Source organism: Artemia franciscana, chromosome 2, assembly GCF_032884065.1.
Source record: "Artemia franciscana chromosome 2, ASM3288406v1, whole genome shotgun sequence".
Taxonomy (NCBI): Eukaryota; Metazoa; Arthropoda; class Branchiopoda; order Anostraca; family Artemiidae; genus Artemia; species Artemia franciscana.
The window spans coordinates 13,846,040-13,868,893 of NC_088864.1; the positions used below are offsets into that span (position 1 = coordinate 13,846,040).

General features: G+C 35.2%; 1 protein-coding gene across 1 annotated transcript in view; it reads left to right on the forward strand.

Annotated features, from left to right (window-relative positions):
* Positions 1 to 549: 549 nt before the first annotated feature.
* LOC136037554 (deleted in malignant brain tumors 1 protein-like) overlaps positions 550 to 22,854 on the forward strand; it is a 39,535-nt gene continuing 17,230 nt past the window's right edge. Inside the window, exons 1-6 of the mRNA XM_065720280.1 lie at positions 550 to 691; positions 3,803 to 3,973; positions 5,396 to 5,557; positions 13,283 to 13,450; positions 17,104 to 17,256; positions 20,876 to 21,046. Coding sequence (XP_065576352.1) covers positions 605 to 691; positions 3,803 to 3,973; positions 5,396 to 5,557; positions 13,283 to 13,450; positions 17,104 to 17,256; positions 20,876 to 21,046 — 912 coding nt within the window. The 5' untranslated portion in view covers positions 550 to 604. The remainder of the gene's footprint in view (positions 692 to 3,802; positions 3,974 to 5,395; positions 5,558 to 13,282; positions 13,451 to 17,103; positions 17,257 to 20,875; positions 21,047 to 22,854) is intronic.

Below are 22,854 nucleotides of genomic sequence, written 5' to 3' on the forward strand. Positions count from 1 at the left end.
GCTAACTCATAGCCCCGGTTTCATAAAGCAGTCAGAATATATCGGAAAAAGGTTGTATTTTTCCAGATGCAGCTCATCAGGAAAACATGAATTAAATAGCAATGTAAAATACCTTGCCCCCATCCCAAACCCCAACATTTTATGCTATACCATATTTTTCTCTCTCGCGCAATAGAATCCTTCGTCTCATTCTCCAAAATCTATTCTATTCTGTAAACTCTTCACACCTTTTCCCCTTTCTTTTTTATTATTTTTTAGAAATAGAAACTTCATGGAAGTTTTTTTCCATTCTTTTCAGTAAACTCTTCACACCTTTTCCCCTTTCGTTTTTACTACCTTTTAGAAACAGAAATTTCATGGAAATATTCTTTTCCATTCTTTTCCGTGAACTCTTCACACCTTTTCATCTTTCTTTTTTGCTACTTTTTAGAAATAGAAACTTCATGGGAATATTCTTGTTTGCCTCATTATTTATTATAGATGAAGACTCGTCAGAAATTTTGTTCAAGGAAATATTTGATTTGAACTTCATTATGATAAGAAGTGATAAAGACTTGTGAATTGAGAATCCGAGTCAATTTCTCAGAAACATATCGCAAGAAACATGTTGAAAGCTTTAACCTTTTGTATCTTTTGTGCTTCTTTGACAAATGGAAAAGTTCTTGTTAAGTCTGTAAACCCTAGGGATGAGGTAATATGAATTCTTGTTTTATTTAAGAATTAACGACGCTTCTTGACTACTAAGGTCCCTGCGTCGGCCCTGCAGTGCATTCCTGCAGCGTGATTCGATCTCTGGGTCCCGTATTACCAAGCTAAGGTCAAATCCACTACGCCACCACAGGACTATGAATTCTTGTTTAATCTTATTTGTCTTAAATTTGAATACCCTGACATGTAGGCTAATTGACTAGCCCTCGATGACGGCACAAGTTAGGCTGTTGCCTAGGATGTCATGATTCAGGAAAAACACCTGTTTTATTTCCATTTTTGACACATAAATTCTTAGGTTTTATTACGAGGGTCAACGATAATGTAAAATCTTAGTTTAGTCAAATTCTTAATTGGGGAATTGAAGTAAAGGCAGTATTAGTATTAGGTAACATAGCCTGCTCAAATGAATAGTATGTTGAATGTGAAAAAAATGTATAAAGAATTAATAATAGAACATATAGAAATTACAGGTTGAATAATTGAAATAATTGAACAGAAAAGTGACACCAGCAGATGAATAGTAAGATGAAAGATAAAAAGTGGAAAGAGAAAAGAGTAGATGAAAAAATGGAAATACAAATTTGAAAAAAAAGATCATCTTCTCAAGGTTCCTATATTCAGGAAAAGCACAAGCAGGAGGAGGTGGAACGATTTACTTGTAACCTCAAAAGCAACAGTATTTAACTGGTAAACGATTTTAGGGTACGTTTGCTCATACTAATCGGTAGGGTAGGGAATTCTTAGGTTTTGACTTGGATTCTACCCTCTTGCCCAATGCGTATTGCAAAAAACCAGGATTTCATGAAAAATCGTTTAAGAAAAAATGTAGGGAATGCACACCAGTTTAAACATATTTATGACCTAATGCTAAGAAATGTTAGAATATTTGAGCTATTTACTTTAATGTAGGGAAAATCAGCTTTAATAATTGTGTAATTTTATAGTTTCCTTTTATCTAGAATATATCAATTTGGCTGTGGTCTTTGTTTTATCATCTATTGTTATTGTTAATCCTTTCTTTCGCTTGAGCTACATGGCCAACAGGGTGCTTTTTTCAGTGTGTGACTGTTAAACGTGCCATCTTTTGATTACTTCTTTCTAGCTTTGTAATGTATAATGCGTTGCCTCTCCGTTGTGGTATAATATTTGAAGGGATGAACGTGTAAGGAGTTGGAGACAATGCTCTTGCAATAGCAAGGGCTGGACGTTGATTATTTAAACAAGAGGGCAAATTAAATCGCAGAATACCATGAAGTGACCATGTGAGTAAGGTTTACACACACATTCCAAAGGACTTTTTACATTCCAGTTCTAAGCCAGCTTTTGCGCTCTGGGTGGACTTAGGAAGATGTTATTAGTCCTTGAATTGGACCGGTCGAGCCCATTGCTTTTAATAGGCAATAACCAATTCTACGATTTGTATAGAATGGAAAATGTGACACAAGCCGTTAGGGCGTTATTACATTGAAGTTTTCTACTGATAAGTTTAGATAATTAGTATTACAGAGGCACTAATTTAATTAATTTACAAAGCAAATTACTTTTCATAATGAACTATAGATAACGAATATTGCACATAAAGTTTTGGAAGGGATACAGTGGGGCTATAGAAATTAGGTATTGGATAAATGCGGGTAAATAGAGACACTAGGTAACGATAAAATCGATCAAGTAGATAGCTGCACTCACCTGAGTAGCATTGTGAGCAAAGAGTGTGGGTGCGATGAAGATGTAAAAAGTAGAATAACATAGTCACAAGATGTTTTTTTTTTCGTAGTTGAAAAAGCAGGAATACAAGTCTGTGAACTTAGGTTTAGAAAATTTTAAGACACGGTTATGAATGTGGTGGATGTATGGGTCTGAAGCATGGGTGCTTTGAAAGGTTGTGTAAGACTCTCTGTAAGAGCCCTATTAAACAACAAGCTATACGACAGTTTCCGTCTACTCTTACTTTTAAATGCTATAACGAAATAAAGTTTCAAATGGCTAGGCAACGTTCTATGGATGGAAGATAACAAAATACCAAAAATTGTACTTTTTGGCTATTTGTCTGGGGCCAAATGAAAAGTGGGGGGTTCCCCAACCCTATAGTGGGTAGGGCTGGGTGAAATGATAGAAACGTCTTAAAAAACTAGAGCCCTGTTTGAGTGTTTTACAGTCGATTGGGGTGGACGAAAAACGTAGGCAGCTATATTGGTTTCAGGCAGCTTGGTCCTGTGGTTACTTGTGAGTAGTAGCAATAATAGTATCCTCTATAAAATGCCATTGAAAATTTTCGTGAATTAAATTAGAAAGGAATGTTGATTCCGTTTTGTTACTTCTACGAGAATATATCCAGAAAATCCCTTGTGATTATAGATTCTTAAACTATAACAGGATTAACTGATTTTCATTGTGATTTCTTTGTGTTTCCTTGTAACTAGTTAGATTTTTCACTGCACTTTTTTCACTAGTTTTCCTGTTAATGAGTCAAACTCGCCCTTAGTTTATCGGCTGAGATGTTCGTTCACCTTAGTCTTCTAGCGTTTCTTTCAGTATCATTAGGTCATCACAGGTAAGATACAAACTTTCAAGGCCAGGGTCAATAGAAAGATATCTTTCAAGAGTTGGGAGGGAGGGAACATGATGTTAATTCACAAAATTTAGGAGACAAATGTTTCTAAAATCATGTGAGGGGGGGTGTGGTTTGTTGCTTTTTCAATTTTTATAATAACAATACCAGCAAAGGCATTTTTCATTGTAAAACCCCGAAAAGTATTTTTCAGGATTTAGGAAGAAGACAAAATCAAAAGTAAAAATATCTGCATCTGCTCCTCCTCAATTGGCAACGCTGAGGGGGCGGAGACAGTAAGCCTTAAAAATTACGATGTGATCGAGTAGAACCAGTATATTTTTTTTTTTTTACAGAGATAGTGTAATACGTTATTTTTTGCCTTACAAGAGAAAAAATATCCAACACTTCATCGTCCCTCTTATTTGAAGAAGATCCTGCCTGAAACGAAAATTTTCAGCGATTTTTTTCTAAACACTCGCTGAAAATTTCATAAATTGCATATTTATCTTCCTTAAATTAATAGAATTTAACTTTCAGTGTGGATCAATTCTATCAGGCAATGAGGGAAATTTTACCAGCCCTGGATACCCAGACCTATATCCATCTAACGTGACCTGCGAATACATTATATCTACTTCAAATGCAGACCGAGGTATACGACTAACGTTCTCAGATTTCAGTACCGAACTTGACAACGACTATGTAGAGGTTAGTAACTATATAAACAGTTATTTACAGCAGCAGATACTCTTATGCACACAAGACTATGCGTGAGAGAAGGGATGAGCAGTGGCATCTAGCTTGAACTTCTTCCTAAATTTGGAAAACACTAAAAATTGCTAAGAAATGTGTACTCCTTTACTATAATGTTTTAAAAGACTTGGTTCCGTACTTTGAATGCTCCCTAAACAAACTCTAAACAAGTGCCTGTCAATACATGTTTGATTTCACATGTAAATAGTTCAGTTATGTATGTATACAGGTGTGCACATCGAAGAAACCATGAAATTCCTAAGGCTTTTAGAATTATCACTCTGTTTTTTTTTTATGTGTTTTAAATATTTCCCTTTTTTATAAAATAGACCACATCCCTGCAATATATCCCACTACCTATTCAAGATTAATTTCCACGTACATCCCAATTTCCGGAGAGACATTTTTTTTCTTTTTGTCTTACAAATGAAGACTATTTCTTTCAAATTTTTCATTTGATTCACGAAATTAGGCCTGAAACCAACTGTTGAGCCTGAAACAGTGAAAGTTTGATCCGATTTCCGCTATTTTATTATTTACTTTAAGTTAATGTTGTTCCAGAGTTCTATTTAATGTTTATCCACGCTAGATTCGGGAAATTTTTCCAAATTTAGCTCATTTCTGAAATCAACAGAATTCAAGAAAAAAAATAACGATCGGAAAATTGTTTCAAATGGAAATCTCATATTTTTAACTAACGGATAACATGTCTTGTCGTAGCTTTAAGACTCATTACGACTGTTTAGATGTCAGAATCCAAAACCTCCAAGAAGATCCGAATGCACCTTAATCACCCCTTAATGTTGCTTATAAAAAGAAAAAAATCCTAAAGTAAATTGACATTTGACAACGAAGAAGTAATTTAAAAATCTACTTCAGATTTCTCAACATATTGGCAGAAAATAAGGGCAGGAAAGGCTTATCATATTTTGTCAAAACCTGTTCTTACACTTACGTTTAAGGATTCTAGGGATGGAGTATACTTATACTTACGCTTTTAAGGAGAGAGTAATGATTGCTCTATGGAGTTAAGCCCTGCGGCTATGGCTACGAAATTCAGCCAATGATTTTTAACAGGTTTGGTACGAAAACTACTAAAACGTTTGTATTTCATTGTCAAAAGAGCACTTCCAGAAATTACCAAATCATTGAGCTCTAAGAACTCGAGCAACAAATAGACACTTTTTTGGTTTTGAAAGCAATTAATCCTAGCTGACTGTTTTGCTGAAAAGCAACTATTTTTTTCTGACAGCTTTTACGTACCAGAGTTGGCAGGCACTGACCTTTTAGCAAATTACTAAATCTGATGATCCTAAATAGGTTCTTACGTTTTAGTGACTCACAAGAGGTTTAGTTGTTATGATTGCTTTTTCCTAGGTCAGAGATGGAAACTCGTCTACTGCACCTCTTCTTGAACGCATCACTGGTGAACCAGATATTTCAACTTTAAGTGCAACTTCAACTTCTTCAAATATGTACGTAGCACTTGTGACTGACTCATCTGTAAGAGGAAGAGGTTTTAGTGCCGCATACGCCTCCGTAAGTGTTTCTTATTGTCTCAGCTACTTGAATAACAGAGTCATAGACAAATAAAAATATTGATTTTGGCTCTGCTATGACAGTTTTTGAAATACTTCTCCCTATCATAATTGGTTGAAACGGTCTGATTTTAGTAATGTCACTTTTGAAGACGCTTTTTGAGGTTGAATGGCTTAGAATTTTTCTACAATAAATAGTTTTATGCTGTTAAATTATGTCAAATTCTTTGGGGAACCTAAGCTATCATTAATCCATCATAGATTATTTTCATTTACAAGATTGCAGTAAGAAAAAAATATTAAAACTTAACTACAAATATAATCTGGAGCAAACCCTGAAAAAATATAGATATAAAAAGTGCAGTGCCAATTCGTTTCATGTAGGTGCGTAAGAATATTTCTTTTTTCTCCATTAGGATTCTAAATCTCAAGAGATGGAACAAAACTTCAATAAAGTGCAGAAATATGTAAAATATTAGACATACAAAAAAATCATGAAAAATAAGTATTTGAAGGAACACGGGTCCATAAGTCCCCTGCACCAGTGTAAGTCTCTGGTCTTAGCACCTTTACCTCAACCAGGTATTCCTTTGATAAACGAAAATGTTGAGTAAAGGAAAACAAATATTTAGCTTATGCTGTGCCAAATCTGATAGCGGCTGTCTATTGAAGAAAATTTCTGAATCTATAAAATCTCCGATGTTGGAATCTCTGTGATGCTTGTGATCAGCAAAAAAAAAGCTCAGAGCCAAAAAGCCAAGTTAACTTTCCTTTAACATTTGCGAAAGATATTTTTAGAAGAATAAGCTCAGTAGTTTTATTTGATAGAAGAACATATTGATTACTCTTAGTTATATTTCTCATGCCTGTCTTCCTATCATTTGTATTAAAAATAACAAATTCAAATTATCCCACGAGATTGACAAATGACATTTTAGAGACCGTCAATTGGACCGGTCTATAATAAAACATGGCCACCAATTTGGCAGTTGATCTCTATTTAGCTGGTGATGAACATTTGACCCATTATACCCATGTTTCTAGATAGAAGAATACCCGAATTTTTATAGATTTGATCATATGAGAAAATTAGTTTTCGGACTTAATAGCAAGTTGATCAAAGAAAACTTGGGGAAATATCAGAAAAAAGTTGTTAAAGGTATCCCACTTAATGGAGAAACAGGGAAATTATAATTGGGTATTTTGTTTACTTAGAATTGATTTAGAAATAGATGGAATATTCCTTAAAATAAAAGAGCATTTCTTGTAAGAAACATAGAATACTTCTTATTTTACGACTACTACTAACAACTCACCGCAGCACCAACCGCCTGAGGTCAGCACAGCTACGCACAGACGAGGATGACCTGCTATCTGTTTAGCCCTAAACGGTTGGCCGAAAAGGACAATCTTCGGCAATTTGTCATGCTTCATCCGCGGGACGTGCCCTAGCCATCTCAATCTCTCTTACATTATAGCCCTAGAAAGATCGATTGAACCAAATTTACCGTACAGCCTACTGTTTGAAATACTTTAACTCAGCCGGGTACCCCGACAATCCATTGGAAATTTTTCTGGAATACATCTAGTAAATCTTCACCCGTTTTTCAGAGCGCCCATGCTTCAAAGCCATATTTGACCACGGTTATTACTGTACCTTCCAGAATTATATTCTTCGTTTGCATACTTATATTCCCATTCTTCCAAACTCTTTTTTAAAGGTGAAAAAAACAGCTGAGCCTTTGCTATTCTACTTTTAACATCTTCACTTTTCCCACCCTCTTTACTGATAATCCTACCAAGATAAGTGAAGCTGCCCACCTGATCAATCTTCTCGCTACCCGCTGTCACCTTTCATCTTCAGTTAATCCTGGCCTTAGTGACTTAGTCTTCTTAACATTAATTTCAAACCTATTTCAGCACACTGAACTCGCAAAACCTTTAGAAGTTCTTTGATTTCTGTTCACACTTTCATCTAGGATGCTAAAATCATCAGCATAGCCCAGGTCTTGTAGAGTTTTTCCTCCCCATTTGATTTTGTGGTCTCTCATTGCCTTTCCTGTGCTCCTAAAGACAAAGTCCATCAAAATGGGCTAGAATAGAGGGAGATAGAAGACAACCTTGCTTAACAGCTGATTTAATGCAAAACCAGCTACTAATCTAATTTACTACCTTAACCGCAGCAGTGTTATTCTCGTACATATCACTAATCATTTTAATGTATTTTTCTTGTATGCCATACATGGGTAAGACCTTTATTAAAGCTCTTCTATCAACAGAAGAGAACACTTGCTCAAAACCTATAAACTGAGGACCAAAGGTGTTTGACAACTAAGGCACTTCTCAATTACTAACCTAAAAGTTAAAATTTGGTCGACACATCCTCTACCTTTTCTAATACCACACTGTTCTTTTCTTAAATCTCTGTCTACAACATATCTGAGTCTGAAAAGTATCATCTTTCTAAGTAATTTGCTACCTACAGAGACCAGACTAATGCATCAATAATTATGACACTCACTCTTATCACCTTTCTTTCACAGTGGTTTAATTAAGGTTTTCTAAAATCATTAGCTTCTTCCCTTAAAAAAAAAAAAAAAAAATCATATTCAGAATCTCCAGAACTTATTTCCAACCTCAGAGCCACCATATTTGAAAAACTCATTTACCACACCATCAACGCTTGGAGCCTTATTATTTGTAATTCTTTTAGTACTGTCGCTAATTCTTCCTCACAGAACAAATCTTCCTTCAAATCCAAGGTATCACAAACTTTTTCATTTCCTTCTATATCTTCTTCTGTAACTACCTCTCGGCTTGGCACATTCTCAAAATGTTCCACTCAGCCCTCTTTAATTCTTTCCTTATAAATAATTGTGACCCCATTCCTATCTTTAACTGGCACAAGTCAAGATTCACTACTCTCTCTCAATTTTTCAACATGCTAGTACAATATTTTACTAGTATGCCGTCTAGCTGCATCTTCCGAATCCTTGGATATTTATCCATGGCCTCCACTTCACACCTCCTTAGTTCATATTCTAATGCTTTCTCCCTTTCTTTACATTCCTTTCGATTCAATATGATCTATCGCTCAGATAATCCTTGTATAAGCCCCTTCTCCTCTCTACTAAACATGACGATTTTTCACTAATAATCCTAGCAGTAGTCTTAAATTTCCCCCCTAAGACACCATCAGCGATGTCACAAGTTGTCTTTCTTAAATTATTCCAACCATCTGACACATTGTCAAATTTTAAACTCATAAGTTCAGTATGACATATGAAAACAAAGAAAGGAAATGATAAATAAAAAGAGAAAAAACACATAGGTGAAATAAGAGGATTTTATCAGCCAGTAGCAAAATATGAAAAACAAGCAAACATTTCGACAAGGACCTCGACCAAGTCGTCCTCAGTGCTCCAAAAAAAAAGAAAGAGGATAAAAAAGAAACAAAGGAGAAACAACAGCGAAATCTAACGTTTTTAAGTGAACTCCACGAGAGGAAAAAAGACACTGAATCAAACAACAAAAACCAACTTGAAATCAATGAAAGAGACGTTAATAATTAGATTGAATTGTCGCTGAGTTTCGAGACGTATGGTAATGTAGTGAAAGTTTTTTTCTGCAATTGCCAGTGTAACTGAATCAAGGGGGACGGGCACCCTATTTTCCTGTTTTATTTTTTTTTTAATTGTCTATCTATTATATTTTCAATGAGGTTGATTGGGTATTCATTGCAGAATAGAATATCTTTAACATAGTCTAACTCGGATTTTACATGATTACGTGAACATATTTTTAGAACCCTGTCGACTAAAGAAATTACTACTCCTCTTTTTGCACAAGGAGGGTGATTTGACGAGAAATTGAGATACCGATCATTATGGGTCGGCTTTCTCTATATAGAAAAATCAAGGCTTAGAATATTTTTTATAATTAAAACATCCAAGAAAGGTAGCTTTCCTGAATCTTCCAGTTCTATTGTAAATTAAAGATTCGAATCAAAAGAATTCAAATGTGCCAAAAAATCCGCGACAAACTTGGAAAAATTCTAAAAAAAATAATCTCTCTGTTTCTTTCAAAACTATATTTTTCAACTCGGGAAAGGATAAAACGGACCTTATGCCAGGTGTTTCTACAGGTGTTTCTAGGTGTTTCTTCTTGTGTCTACAGATTCCCGTGTTCATGTGGAAGATTTTAAATTGGAAGGACCCATCAACAGCTAGGGGAATGGTTGCAAAAACACAAAATTTCAATAGATAAGTCCCTGAGATTGGAAAATAAAAATGACAACTTTGATTCAGCTCTGGCCCAGTATATATACAAAAATCCTAACCATTTAGTTCTTTTTGAAGAGGCAACTTTAATATCTACCTTAAATGGCCTACACCAATCTTTTGAAGAGGCATTTGAGATAAAAAAAAACCATATAAATAGAAATTTGGCTATAAATAGAGACATGGGACATATTTCCTTAAGCCCAATTTATAATAATTTAATATTAAAAGACTATGAATATTTTTGCCCAGTCTAATTTAAGACAACCTGTGCGCAAATCTAATGAAAACCGAAATTGTAGACAGGCGAGATCTTTTGCAGGCAAAGGATACTTATTCAATCTAATTGGTAACGTCTCTTTCATTGATTACAAGTTGGTTTTTGTTGTTTGACTCAGTGTCTTTTTTCCTCTCGTGCAGTTCACTTAAAAAGTTAGATTTTGCTGTTGTTTCTTCTTTGTTTCTTTTTTTCCTCCTTTTTTAGCACTGACGGCGACTTGGCGGAAGTCCTTGTCGAAATATTTCCTTGTTTTTCATATTTTGCTACTGGCTGATAAAATTCTCTTATTTCACCTATTTTTTTTTTCTCTTTTCATTTATTATTTTCTTTCTTTTTTTTCATACGTCTTGCATAGCCAGTATGGTCTCAGAACGTATTTATGTTCAGTATTCAACTGTTCCTGGAAATCTTCTCGCAAATTCACACGCTGGAGACTACCAGTATCATAACTTCCCGGGAGGTAGTTATTCTTCTGTAATTTCAGCTTTAAGTTTCCCCTAGACACTACGAAATGGTAATATTTGCTTTTAATATCAATAACAGCACTTCTTTATACCCTGATATCTTGTATTGATCCTGCCAGTCTTAGGTTTACTACAATAGAATCAATAAGTTTTCTGTCTTATCATCACATAACTTATAACAGCTTATGGGCCATTTTATTAACAAACATCTTATTAATAATAGCTAGATTGTTATACCTACAAAATTGCATAAGTCTATAGCCATTGCTATTTTCTTTTCATAAACCAAATTACCAAGGCTAAGATACGAAGTATCCCAGTTTCTCAGGACCGCGGCGTTCGAATCTCCTTGCAAAAAAAAACCATATTTCTACCTGGAACTCTGTTCATTTGCTCTTGTGACTGAAATTAAAATTCATCTGAGTCACTAGTATCTCCTTCAGTCGGTTCAACAGGGGCATATACTACTATAACTGATGCCATGAACATCTTAGTCATAAAATGAACAATTATTATTCTATTATTAATACCTTCTCAGCTCCAACAAGACTTAGCAGCTTCCTTATTCATCATGAGCCCTGCTCCCTGTCTAGGTACCCCATCCTTTCTGCATGAGTACACAAATTCTATATCACCTAATTTCACGCTTCCTACCACTGGGATACGAGTTGCTGAAACTCCGATCAAGTCCAGTTTTGATCGCTTGAGTTTTTCTGTCAAAATAACAATACAATAGTCATTTTTGAACGCCGTAATTTTCATGTTATTTAAATCATTGAAATTGTTTGGGCGTCACGAAAAGCTGTTTGCTTTTCTTAAGCAATGATCCCAGACACTAGTGCAGGACGGGGATCAACACATCTTCTCAAGCAAACACCGAATGACTTAAGTTGGCTTTGAACCAGAAAGCAAGAGTTCCCTGGGAAATCCATTATGAATAGAGGTTTTTGTGCAATCCCGGGTCCGTCTTAGTCACAACATGGTTTTCAGCATTTGGTTTTTTATCAACATGTGACATATTTTCAACAACGCAGTTTTCTATCAACAGGAGCCGAAATTCTGCACAGACAGTCCTAAGCCTATTACCTACGACTCATTATATATTCATGCCTATAAATATTATGCTACTAAGGGGAGCCGACCCCTAGTATATAAATTAGCTAGGAAGAGGCTTTTCAGTATAAAAACACCCTTCAAAACAGACCAAGCCCAGAAGAATTATCCATTAATCAGAATCCCGTGCGAATGCTGTGTCGATTCCTAGGCTATAGTTTTGCTCGAAGGGCACCACTCCTCAAGTGGGAATAGAGTTGAACGCAAGATCCCCAGTTTTTTAAATACCCCGAGAGGGCCGAGTTAGACCTTTGCAAGGGTCGTTGTCAATAGATGTGGATCTTACACCCTGCCGCATTTGTCCTCATATAGAGAATCCTCCCACGATGATGTTTTGTGTCACCATGCAATTTAACTCATTACTGTGAGAAGGTTCGTAACTCATGGGACGTTTGGACACGCCGATGGACCCTGTTGAGTATACGTTTGAGGGACGGAAAAGAAACATTCTCGTGGGACACTAATTTTTTCTATTTTAACTAGAAATGGTGATCCTTAATATTTTTGGGGCTTATTTTTACCACTTTCAAAGTTTATAACATCTTGTCAAGGATTTTTAATAGAATATGTAAGAAGAAATATGAAGATGTAGCTGCTTCTCATATTTTTTAAACAACAATATATTAGTAATAAAAATGTGGGTGGTAGTTACTAAATTTTCACGCCAACAAACTGTATTTGATCCTTTCAAAAGTCAATTTGCTTAATTGAAATTGATCTTACTTTAAAATTTCAGCGGCTAAGTACTTGAATCAATCAATTTTTCGCATGGAGATATAGACGGTTTTTCAGAAAATTTGAATTTAAATAGAAAAAATGTAAAAAAGACTTTCGCCGAAAAACTGTTTTCTCTGTGTAATTGTTTACAGTACAAATTATTATGAGCTTTTCAAAAGCCAATTTTCCTAACTGTAATTTATCCTGTCTTAAGCGTTAATGTATAAGTACTTGATACTGTTGTAATTTTGTATGCTTATAATAAAACTCTCTCTGACAAATGGATTTATACCAGAACTATAAAAAAAGAGACTCTCTTTGAAAATTTGAATTTACATTAGAACTACACAAAGATTTGACAGCATATTGTAGGTGTACTATTAGAAGCCAATTTGACGAAGTTCAAACTTAAAATTTTTTTCAAAAGTCTATGAAAATCCAAGAATTATTTTTGTTCATCAGAAGAGTCTATCAAGAGATGGGTTGAAATGTTAAACTGTATTTTTAGGTCGAAATTTTGAATTTTTTGACTGGGGAAATTTGACTTTTCTTAGGTTTGGAATTAAAATTAAAAGTTAATCATAAGTTACAATGAACATCAATAAATCATTCTCGTACTGAGTACAATTATTTATCGCATTTTGGAAGTAGAATTTTTCACGTCCACTTGTATTTTAGTCCTTGATTTTCATTGTTCAGTTTTAAGCATTAAAATAAGAAATATTCTTTTAGTAAAGATATTTACTAAGTAAAACTTCATCAATTTTTGGGATTAAAGTCATTTACTGTTTTGATGGCGAATTGCATGCCGAATGTATAAACCATTATCCCTCCTGCTTCTCTGGATGTTTAATTCAAATTTGAACTTTTAGATCTGTCCAAACTTGTTGACCGACGACAAAGGAGGTTTTTCATCTCCAAATTTTCCGTCCCCTTACAATCCAGACGCAAACCTTTGCTGGGGAATCAGTGTTCAACCAGGATTTGCAATTGAATTAGAAGTAACATCGTTTGTAACCAGCCCAGAAGATGTAATGACGGTAAGTTTCTGTCTTATTTCAAAATTGAACAAGCTTTTAATAAATCAGGCACGTACAAAAGATTTTGTTTAAGGGATGGGGCCCAAAATTTTGTTGTTGTTTCTTTTTGTGATCAGTGGTTTGTGGCTTGGAAATGGTAAGTAAAAAAGCTTGAAATTTCTTTCTCTGATATGAAGGTAATGACAGAAGAGAGTTGGTGGATCTACACTAGCATATGACATGTGTCTTTCTCCAAGAGGAAGGGGGTCAGAGATCAGCCCAATTTATGCAGAGAATGGGACTTTATAATTCCTAGTCATTCCTGGTCATCTCACTAAAAGGGGCCATCGAGCACTTATACTTAGTCAGAAACACTAGGTGTACCCCTTTCAAAGTGCAGGACCACTTTAAGCTTTGTTGAGGGTGATCCAACACAGCTTCAGAGACAAATCGTTCCTTTGTTGATGTCTTTTTTACAAATTCACGTATGTTGGTCCTTTATAAAAGACAATTTAAAAAAGAATGGCTTATTTTAAAGCAGTTTCTAAATGTGCAACTTGGCCTTAAAATTATCCATCTATTTAAAAATGGAAGGTATGGTGTAAGTCCAAGGATCTTCTCGGAGGCTTACCACAGCTGCTTCAGCTGCATTTCACGCCTGTTTACGAAGGAGTGTTGATAAATAAGTGGGCTATATATGAGGATCATATTAAGGGCTAGTAAAGGCAATTCGATCTTAGGCAGCACAATAACACTACCTGAGTAAAAAGTGATGTGGGCACAATTATTTTTTATTATTATCATCATTATTTTTCTTTTTTTGTTTGGACCTGGGCACTCCGTATCGAAGGAGTTGCCGTAGAAAATTTGAAAAGGGCTTATTCGATTGGAAATTGAAAAGGCTAGTGTCCTTTCAACAGTTGAAAGTAATTGGAGGACAACTAACACCCCTCCAGCACCAATTCCCCAAACACATCGAGTCAAAATTTTCAGATAGATGTTTTGTTCAAAATAGTTAAAAGATCTGAAAACTATGTCTTTGAGAATGAACTTCCCTCCAGAGCCCTAAGGGTAAGGGCTGTAAGTTATGCCCTGTGGACTAATAGAAAGGATGATCGTAAAAATTCAGAAATGGGCATATTTGATCGGAAATCATATGTTCTAGTGCCATTTTTAAGATTCAGAATGATCAGGGGGTGGATACCCCCACCTACACTTCGTGTTTTCCCGAAATGTGTCTGATAGAAACTTTGAGATGGCCATTTGTTGTCATAGAAAATTCAAAAGAGCTTTATCGATTGGAAATTGAAAGCGCTAATGGGTTTTTTGCATGGTCGAAAGTGATTGGAGGGCAACTAACCCCCTCCTACACCCACCATTTCCCCAAACACATCCAATCAAAATTTTAAGAAAGTAACTTTAGTCAACGTACTTGAAAGGTCCGGAAATTATATATTTGAGGATGACACCTCCCCCCCCCCCGCATCCCTCAATGCAAGGGTTGTAATTTCTGCCCTGGGGAAATATGAGGTAGATACAGAAAGGTGGCAGTATGAATTTCGGAGGGGCTCATTGGATTGGAAATCAGAAGTTCCAGTGCCATTGTTAAGATTCAGAGTGACCGGAGAGTGGATATCCTCCCCCACACCTCATATTTTCCCGAAACACATCTAGTTATAACTTTGAGATGGCCATTTGTTGTCTTAGAAATTTCGAAAAGAGCTCATGCCTTTGGAAATCAAAAGGGTTGGTGCCCTTTTTAATAGTCGGAAGTGATTCGAGCGTAACTAACCCCTTTCCCAGCCCACCATTTCTCTAAGCACATACAATCAAAATTTTAAGATATACATTTTGTTAAGCGTAATTGAAAGGTCCAGAAATCATGTCTTTGGGGATGATAACCCCCCCAGAGCCTTCAGGGCAAGGGTTGTAAGTTATGCCCTGGGGGCATATAAGGTACATATAGAAACGGTGATCGTATAAATTTTGGAGGGGGCTCAATGTACTGGTAATCAGAAGTTCTTGTACTCTTTTTAAGATTCAGAGTGATCAAAAGGTGGATGTCCCCCACCCCCACACCACATATTTTCCCGAAATGTATCTGACTTTGATTTGAGATGAGGCCATTTGTTGTTATAGAAACTTCAAAAACAGCTCATTCAATCGGAAATTGAATCAAAAGGCACTGTTTTAATGGTTGCCAATGGCACTGTAGAGACGACTGGTATCTAATCGACTGGTATCGAAACGACTGGGGGTATTAAGCTAAAACTTTTGGGAATACTACTATTACTATTTCTTCTCTTACAATTTAAATAAATAAAAAGGGTACAAGTTTGTACAGGTTGTCAAAGAGCATAGCTAGGATCTTTTGGGAATGATATTAAGTTTATTTTTCAGGTCACCTTCAGAAGCTGTGACATCCAATTGAAAGTTGTACTGTTTGTGTCAGGATTAAAAATTTTTGAAAAAAATTCCCCAGCATACACATAGCAACTCAAACTATAAATTCTTGTAGAAAAAACTGAAAAGTTATACAATATTGTTTTTTGATCAAAAAGACTATGCAAACAAACAGCTAACAGAAATCGATTAAAAAAACTTTTTACACAAAACAAGTTTTTGAAAAAAAGTATAGAGCTCTATTAAGCCAAGAATGAGCAATAATTAGGTCAAACCATCTTCCAATCGTAAACTGCCACAAGTCGCTATCAACAAATAAATGCAACTAAAAACAAACAGAAATGACAATGAATAGCCGAGTCACCCTCGAAACGAGCAAAAATTAACATGACTAGGACTGACAACCCCCAAGCCTTCTCATGATCAAAACACAAATTGCGCTTTAACAAAACAAAATACTTTGAAATTTTTTCACCTTTCTTACTTCCATAAATAAAAAAATTCAAAACCTTAAGGAACATATGTAGTATATGTCAATTAAACTTACAATCCACGGTCATTTGTTTGTTGGTGTTTTTTATTTTTCAGTAAAGTGCAAATTGTGTTCTGGTCTTGAGATGGCAATGGGGTTATCAGACATGCTCATATTAATTTTTGCTCATTTTGAGTTTGACTCGGTTCTTTATTATGATTTCTGTTCGTTTTGAGTTCCATTAATTCATTGAATAGTAATTTGTGGTAGTTTTACGACTGGAAGATTATTTGAACTATTTTTTGCTCATTCTTGGCTTAATGGAGCTCTTTACTTTTCTTTGAAAAACTTGTCTTGTGGAAAAGCTTTTTGAAATTAATTATCATAAGGATTAAGTCTGTGCTTTTAAATAAAAACTATGTTTACTATTAACTGGTGGAAGAATAAATGCATCGAGTACTATGTTTTTAATTTTTCATATCTAAATCCCTACTACCCTCCCCCTTTTGTATATTAAGCGCTATTTGAGGCCAAGGATGATCACTCTGGTGGTGTCTAACGTGTCGCAGTAAAAAGATAGGAAAAATTTCAGTTTATCTCTTCAAAAATAAAGAATGTATGAGGGAACCTACGATTTTCAAATTACGGGTATATCCATTCTTTCCCTACCCTTGGCGCTGTGGGATTGTATCCTTGTTATTTCTTACACATACATTTGCCTAAGCAAGTTATTGTGCAAGCGTTTTGGGGCTTATGTAAACAGAAAAATATTATTGTAAATATTTTTTTTTATTTACAGATCTATGACGGTGCTAGTGAAGATTCTCCAATCATTGCCAGCTTAAGTGGAGAGGTAATTGGCGACTATTATTCAACTGGCAATAACATGTATATCACTTTCATAAGTAATCCTGCTAATGAACTTGAAGGATTTGTTGTATATTACAAACAGGTAAGATTTAATCAATGGTAGTACCATCTTATCATAATAAAAGTATGTTCGTGTTTAAGTAACCTCAAGATAATTTTAAAGGGACCTAAAAAAATGCTTTAAGTAATTGTAAGTAATTTTGTAAATGGATCTATAATGTTAATTATTTGAAATTTAATATGAAATTTTTGAAAAATATGAAATTTTTTGAAAAATATGAAAATTTTGGTCATTTCAGCTTGTTTGATATGTTTGTATGTAAGTACTAAATATGTATGGTGCTTGATTATGTTGAAATAAGCTGTTCTTATATTTATTCCAATTTTTTCAGGGGGGGGGGTAATAATACGTAAATAAAAGTAGTATTATGGTATTAATGAAAAAATGTTTTGGTAATAAATTAGCCACCATACATGTCACCACCATGTCTTCCTGGGACGGGAGGACATCCTCTTTGGGATATGGCCTGTTTGGAAGGTTACATTGATTTAGTAGATATAAAATAATACAAAACCACTCGGCTGCTACTTTAAACTAAAAATAATTTCTTATATAACTGATAATATCTATAGTACAATTGAAGAGATAGTATTTGAATTCATATTTTATATATCTGCTTGAAAAGTTTTAAATATTTATGTCACTGAGAGGACAGGAGGTGGGAATAACAAATTAAAAAAAAAGTATGAAAGTGCTGAAGGGCTACTTTATTTACATGTTAAGACCAAAACTCACTAGCTGGTAGTCACAAAGTTTCCTTATGTTTACAATCTCTTTCTTTTTAACATGCCCCAGGGTATTCTGACAAATTTGAAGTTCTCATAAGAGACGGAGTACTGTACTGTAAATATAGCGATAATCTTGACCAACAACTGTCTGGTTCCTCCTGTGAATACCAAAAGGCCGAATAGAACAACTTTGACAATATCTATACATCTCTGTTTTGAATCTTTTTATTTGTTCACTTCATTGTTTTGTCTTATTTCTTTTAATTTGTTTGTTTTTTTTTACATCACGTTGGCCCTGTTGTTTTGTTTTTGTCTAATATTGGTACAGAGGGTCTATTCATTAATCAAAAGTTCTCGCTATTGCCAGTTATTTTTTAAGGGCCCAGTGGTCCGTTCAAAGCATTTTATGAGAATATTTGGCAAATTGGCATAATTTTTATGAGAAAAAAACAACAACAACAACAAAACCATAGGCTTCTGTGTGACATTTCTTAGAAAAGTGCCAAAACTTTTCAGTCTATGTATGGTGTGTTTTTGTTTTTCTGGTATGTTTTTGTTTTCTTGGTATGTCTTTACTTTTCTTGGTATATTTCTACCATTGTATACCTTTGTTACTTTGTTCAGTTGCTTTGGTGTTTTCATTGAAGTAACTCTAATAGCTTATTTTCCCTATGTGGATCAATAGCGACAATTCTATTTATTATTACTAGTGGTGATTTTATTTGTTTTTAGTTTAGTGTTTTTTTTTATCTTATGTTGAGGACGCCTAGTTTAGATACAGACGAAATATCCGCATTATTTTAGTCTTTTCTCTATACTGGCAGCAGTCTCGTTTGTGTTTTTTTTTTCGTGGAGTTTTATCTCAATTTGTTGTTTTTTGTGTTCTTATAACCTAATAAGGTTGGCCCCATATGCACCAGTCTGGTGTATTTGGGGATCTGAAATCTACACCAAAACCCTCTGATGATGAGTCCTGTAGACGGTAAAATTACCTCACATCAATAATAGTAATAACTAGATCTACGTTGCATAGGCAACGTGAGGTGCTGCTTCAATCTTTGTTCGACTTCGGCGAGTAAAATGTTGCGAGAGCGACATTTTGGTTTTGTTTCCTCGCTTCGATTAAACGCTGAAGTCGTTAATCTGTAAGGATCTTAAAATAGGTACTAGGTACACCAAGTCGCAAAAGTTGCAAACCCCTCATTGCAACTAGTAAAAGTTGCAAACCCCTCATCGTTGAAGATGATTGTAACCTAAAAGTCGATTATTAATCACCAAGTCCCCTACATGTCCAATTTGGTTCCAGTTACCACTGGAACCAAATTGGTCTTACCATCCAAATACACCGAAAACAAATAATAGGTACAACAACTAGCAAAAGTTGCAAACTCCTCACTGCCGAAGATTATTATGAGCTAACAGAAGACTGTTGCTTAAAAATCCACTATATGTCTCTCAATTGGCATCGACCTTTTTTGGTTTCAGTGTGTACCTTACTACTGAAGTTGTCAACCCCTTTTCAAACTGGTATGAAGGAATTTTTCTAACAAAAAATAGATAAATTATACTTTGATCAGCTTATCAAGAGCTATAGACTGCCATCGAAAAAAAAATCGATCTCTCTTAGTTCAAGGTCAAGGTCAAAGCCGTAGGTCAAATTTCTAACGTCACCACTTAGGAAGAAGCAAAGGATATACTCTAATTTCTTTAGCAATGAGAGAAATTTAAAGTTTAAGAGGTACATCTGATACCATTTCTATATTGGCCTATTTTTGGTTTCAGTCTGTGCCTTACTATTGAAGTTTTAACCCCTTTAAACTTTCAAACTGGTATATCTCATGAAGGAATTTTTCTACCGAAAAATGAATACCATATACTTAGATCAGCTCATCAAGAGCTATCGACTGCCATCGAAAAAAAAAATCTATCTATCTTAGGTCAAAAGTTAACTTTTTTGCCGTAGGCCAAGTTTCTAACGTCATCACTTAAAAAGAAGCAAAGGAAGAACTCTAATTTCTATAGCAATAAGAGAACTTATAAGATTTAAGAGGCACATCTGATACCATCTCTACCGCAATCCCAAGTGCGAAAAACCGAAGGATAAACTCGGGTGAAATCACGAACAAAAGTGGGCAGAAAGACAAGCAAAAACCATGTTTTTTGGCCCTAGGCAAGAGTTCTAAAAACTTTCCAAAATGCAAAGTCAAATTCATCAGTCCGGCCTAAGGTACACACTTTCTGTAAAAACCGCAGAGATTAGACCCTTACGACTTTATAAGATTAAGCTGAAATCGCGGTGCTAGGAAAAAAAAACACGACGAAACCAAAGTGTTCCTATCGCAACACAATAATAGTTTATTTTTAACCCACATCATATAAAAAAATGACACTTGTGGATTATACATAAGGGAGAAAATATAGTACATACATCAAAACTTATAAACTCTACAAGGTCAGAGTATGACCCTGCCTATTTATTTCCGCCTATTTACGAAAATATGCGGTTAAGACGGTGGAACGGGCCTAGACTTTAAGCGTAATTTAATTGTTTAGAACTTAATATTTAAGATGTTTGAAAAATATACATTGCTGAGTATTACGAAATTAAATTACTAATATGGAAAAATCGAGAAACATAAAGCAAAAAATTAATATACCGGTAATACTCAACCTTGACTCTTGCTGGTATTTTATTACTACCCTTCGTCCTTGCCTTAATCCTTTTGAAGGTGGGAGGGGGGCAATGGAAGCATATTATCCTCCTTCTACTGTCTAGCCTCTATAACACGCCCAAAAATGTCTGGAGTGTACCTTTGACAAAATTAAACAGTGTTTTTTGATGATTGAGGTGTAAGAACGGAAAAGAACTCTTATTTGGACTAATCGTGTATGACTTTTCCTTCTTTTTATAGGTTTGTGGAAACCGCTTCGTGGATCCCTCTGGCACTGTGTCTAGTCCAGGCTACCCCTCTCCTTATCCACAAAATGCAAATGAATGCTATTTCATTTCCGTCACTGCTGGAAAAACGGTTCAAATCACTTTTACAGACTTTGTCACTGAACCAAATTATGATGTCCTGAGGGTAATTTTTTTTTACTTATTAATTGTATGCCGTGACGCTGCAGCCTAGGCACGTATACAGTCATGTACGTTTCTATCAGAAATAGGACACATCATAGTGCCACAAACGGACGCAGTCAGCGGAGTGAACTATTGATTAATTTCCCAATAACTTATCAAACCACGGCAAAGGTATATAAATTATAAATTCGCCATTGCGCACGTGTGCAAGAGGAACCAAGGAGAAATACACCTTACAAGATGTGTTCCAAAGTTCTTCGATGGAGAGCTTATGAACGTGCATGACTATATGTCTATATATATATATATATATATATATATATATATATATATATATATATATATATATATATATATATATATATATATATATATATATATATATACTAGCTGTTGGGATGGCGCTTCGCGCCACCCCAACACCTAGTTGGTGGGGCGCTTCGCGCCCCCCCAAGCCCCCCCGCGCGCGTAAGTCGTTACGCGCCATATTAGTTACGCGCCATTGTAGTTGTGTCCCTGTGTCCCACCTGTGAATATAGATAGATTTATATATGTGTTTCAAACTACGTAAAAATTGCGAATATACAAAATTCTTGGCTTTCCCATTGTTTGTCCATATACAAAGCCGTATGTACTAATAATGACGTCATATACAAACGCTCTTTTTACAAACAAACAAACATGCATACACACAACTCGTTTTTATATAGATAGATAGATATATACATACAATACAAATTAACTACGTAAAACTTGTGAATATACAACAGTCTTCGCTGTCCCATTGTCTTTGCGTATAAATAGATTGTCAGGTTTACCGACCCTCAAAGATGCAACATACAATTGTACATTGGTAAAGCAATCTGTATTAAGATCTATACCGCATTTTTCTAGTGATTGCCCTTGAGCTTTGTTGATGGTGGTTGCAAATGCTAATCGAATTGGGAATTGCAATCTTTTAAATTGAAAAAGCAGATCCGTTGGAATCATGGGAATGCGAGGAATAAGAACAGCCTCACCCTCATAAGGCCCTGTCAAGATTGTGGCCTCTATTAGGTTTTCCATTGTTTTTTTTACGGCAAGTCGCGTGCCATTGCAAAGCTTTGGTGGGTTGATATTTCTTAAAAGTATTATTGGTACGCCTATTTTTAGTTGTAGCACGTGTGGTGGAAACCCTGAAGGATCTATGGAATTTAAAAATTCAGATGGATAATTAACCGCTTCATTTGGTTCCAAAATACAAATTAACTGCGTAAAACTTGCGAATATACAACATTCTTCGCTGTCCAATTGTCGCTGCATATAAATAGATTGTCAGGTTTACCGACCCTCGAACATGCAACGTACAATTGTCCATGGGAAAAACAATCAGTATTAAGATCAATACCACATTTTTCTAATGATTGACCTTGAGCTTTGTTAATGGTGATTGCAAATACTAATCGAATTGGGAATTACAATCTTTTAAATTGAAAAGGCAGATCCGTTGGAATCATGAGAATGCGAGGAATAAGAACAGCCTCACCCTCAAAAGGCCCTGTCAAGATTGTGGCCTCTATTAGGTTTTCCATTGTTTTTTTTTACGGCAAGTCGAGTGCCATTGCAAAGCTTTGGTGGGTTTATATTTTTTAAAAGTATTATTGGTACGCCTATTTTTAGTTGTAGCACGTGTGGTGGAAACCCTGAAAGATCTATGGAATTTAAAAATTCAGATGGATAATTAACCGCTTCATTTGGTTCCAAAACTGTGTCGACTGACTTGTAAAGGACTGCCTGGTCTTGAATCTTGGTCAAAACAATATTGTTGAT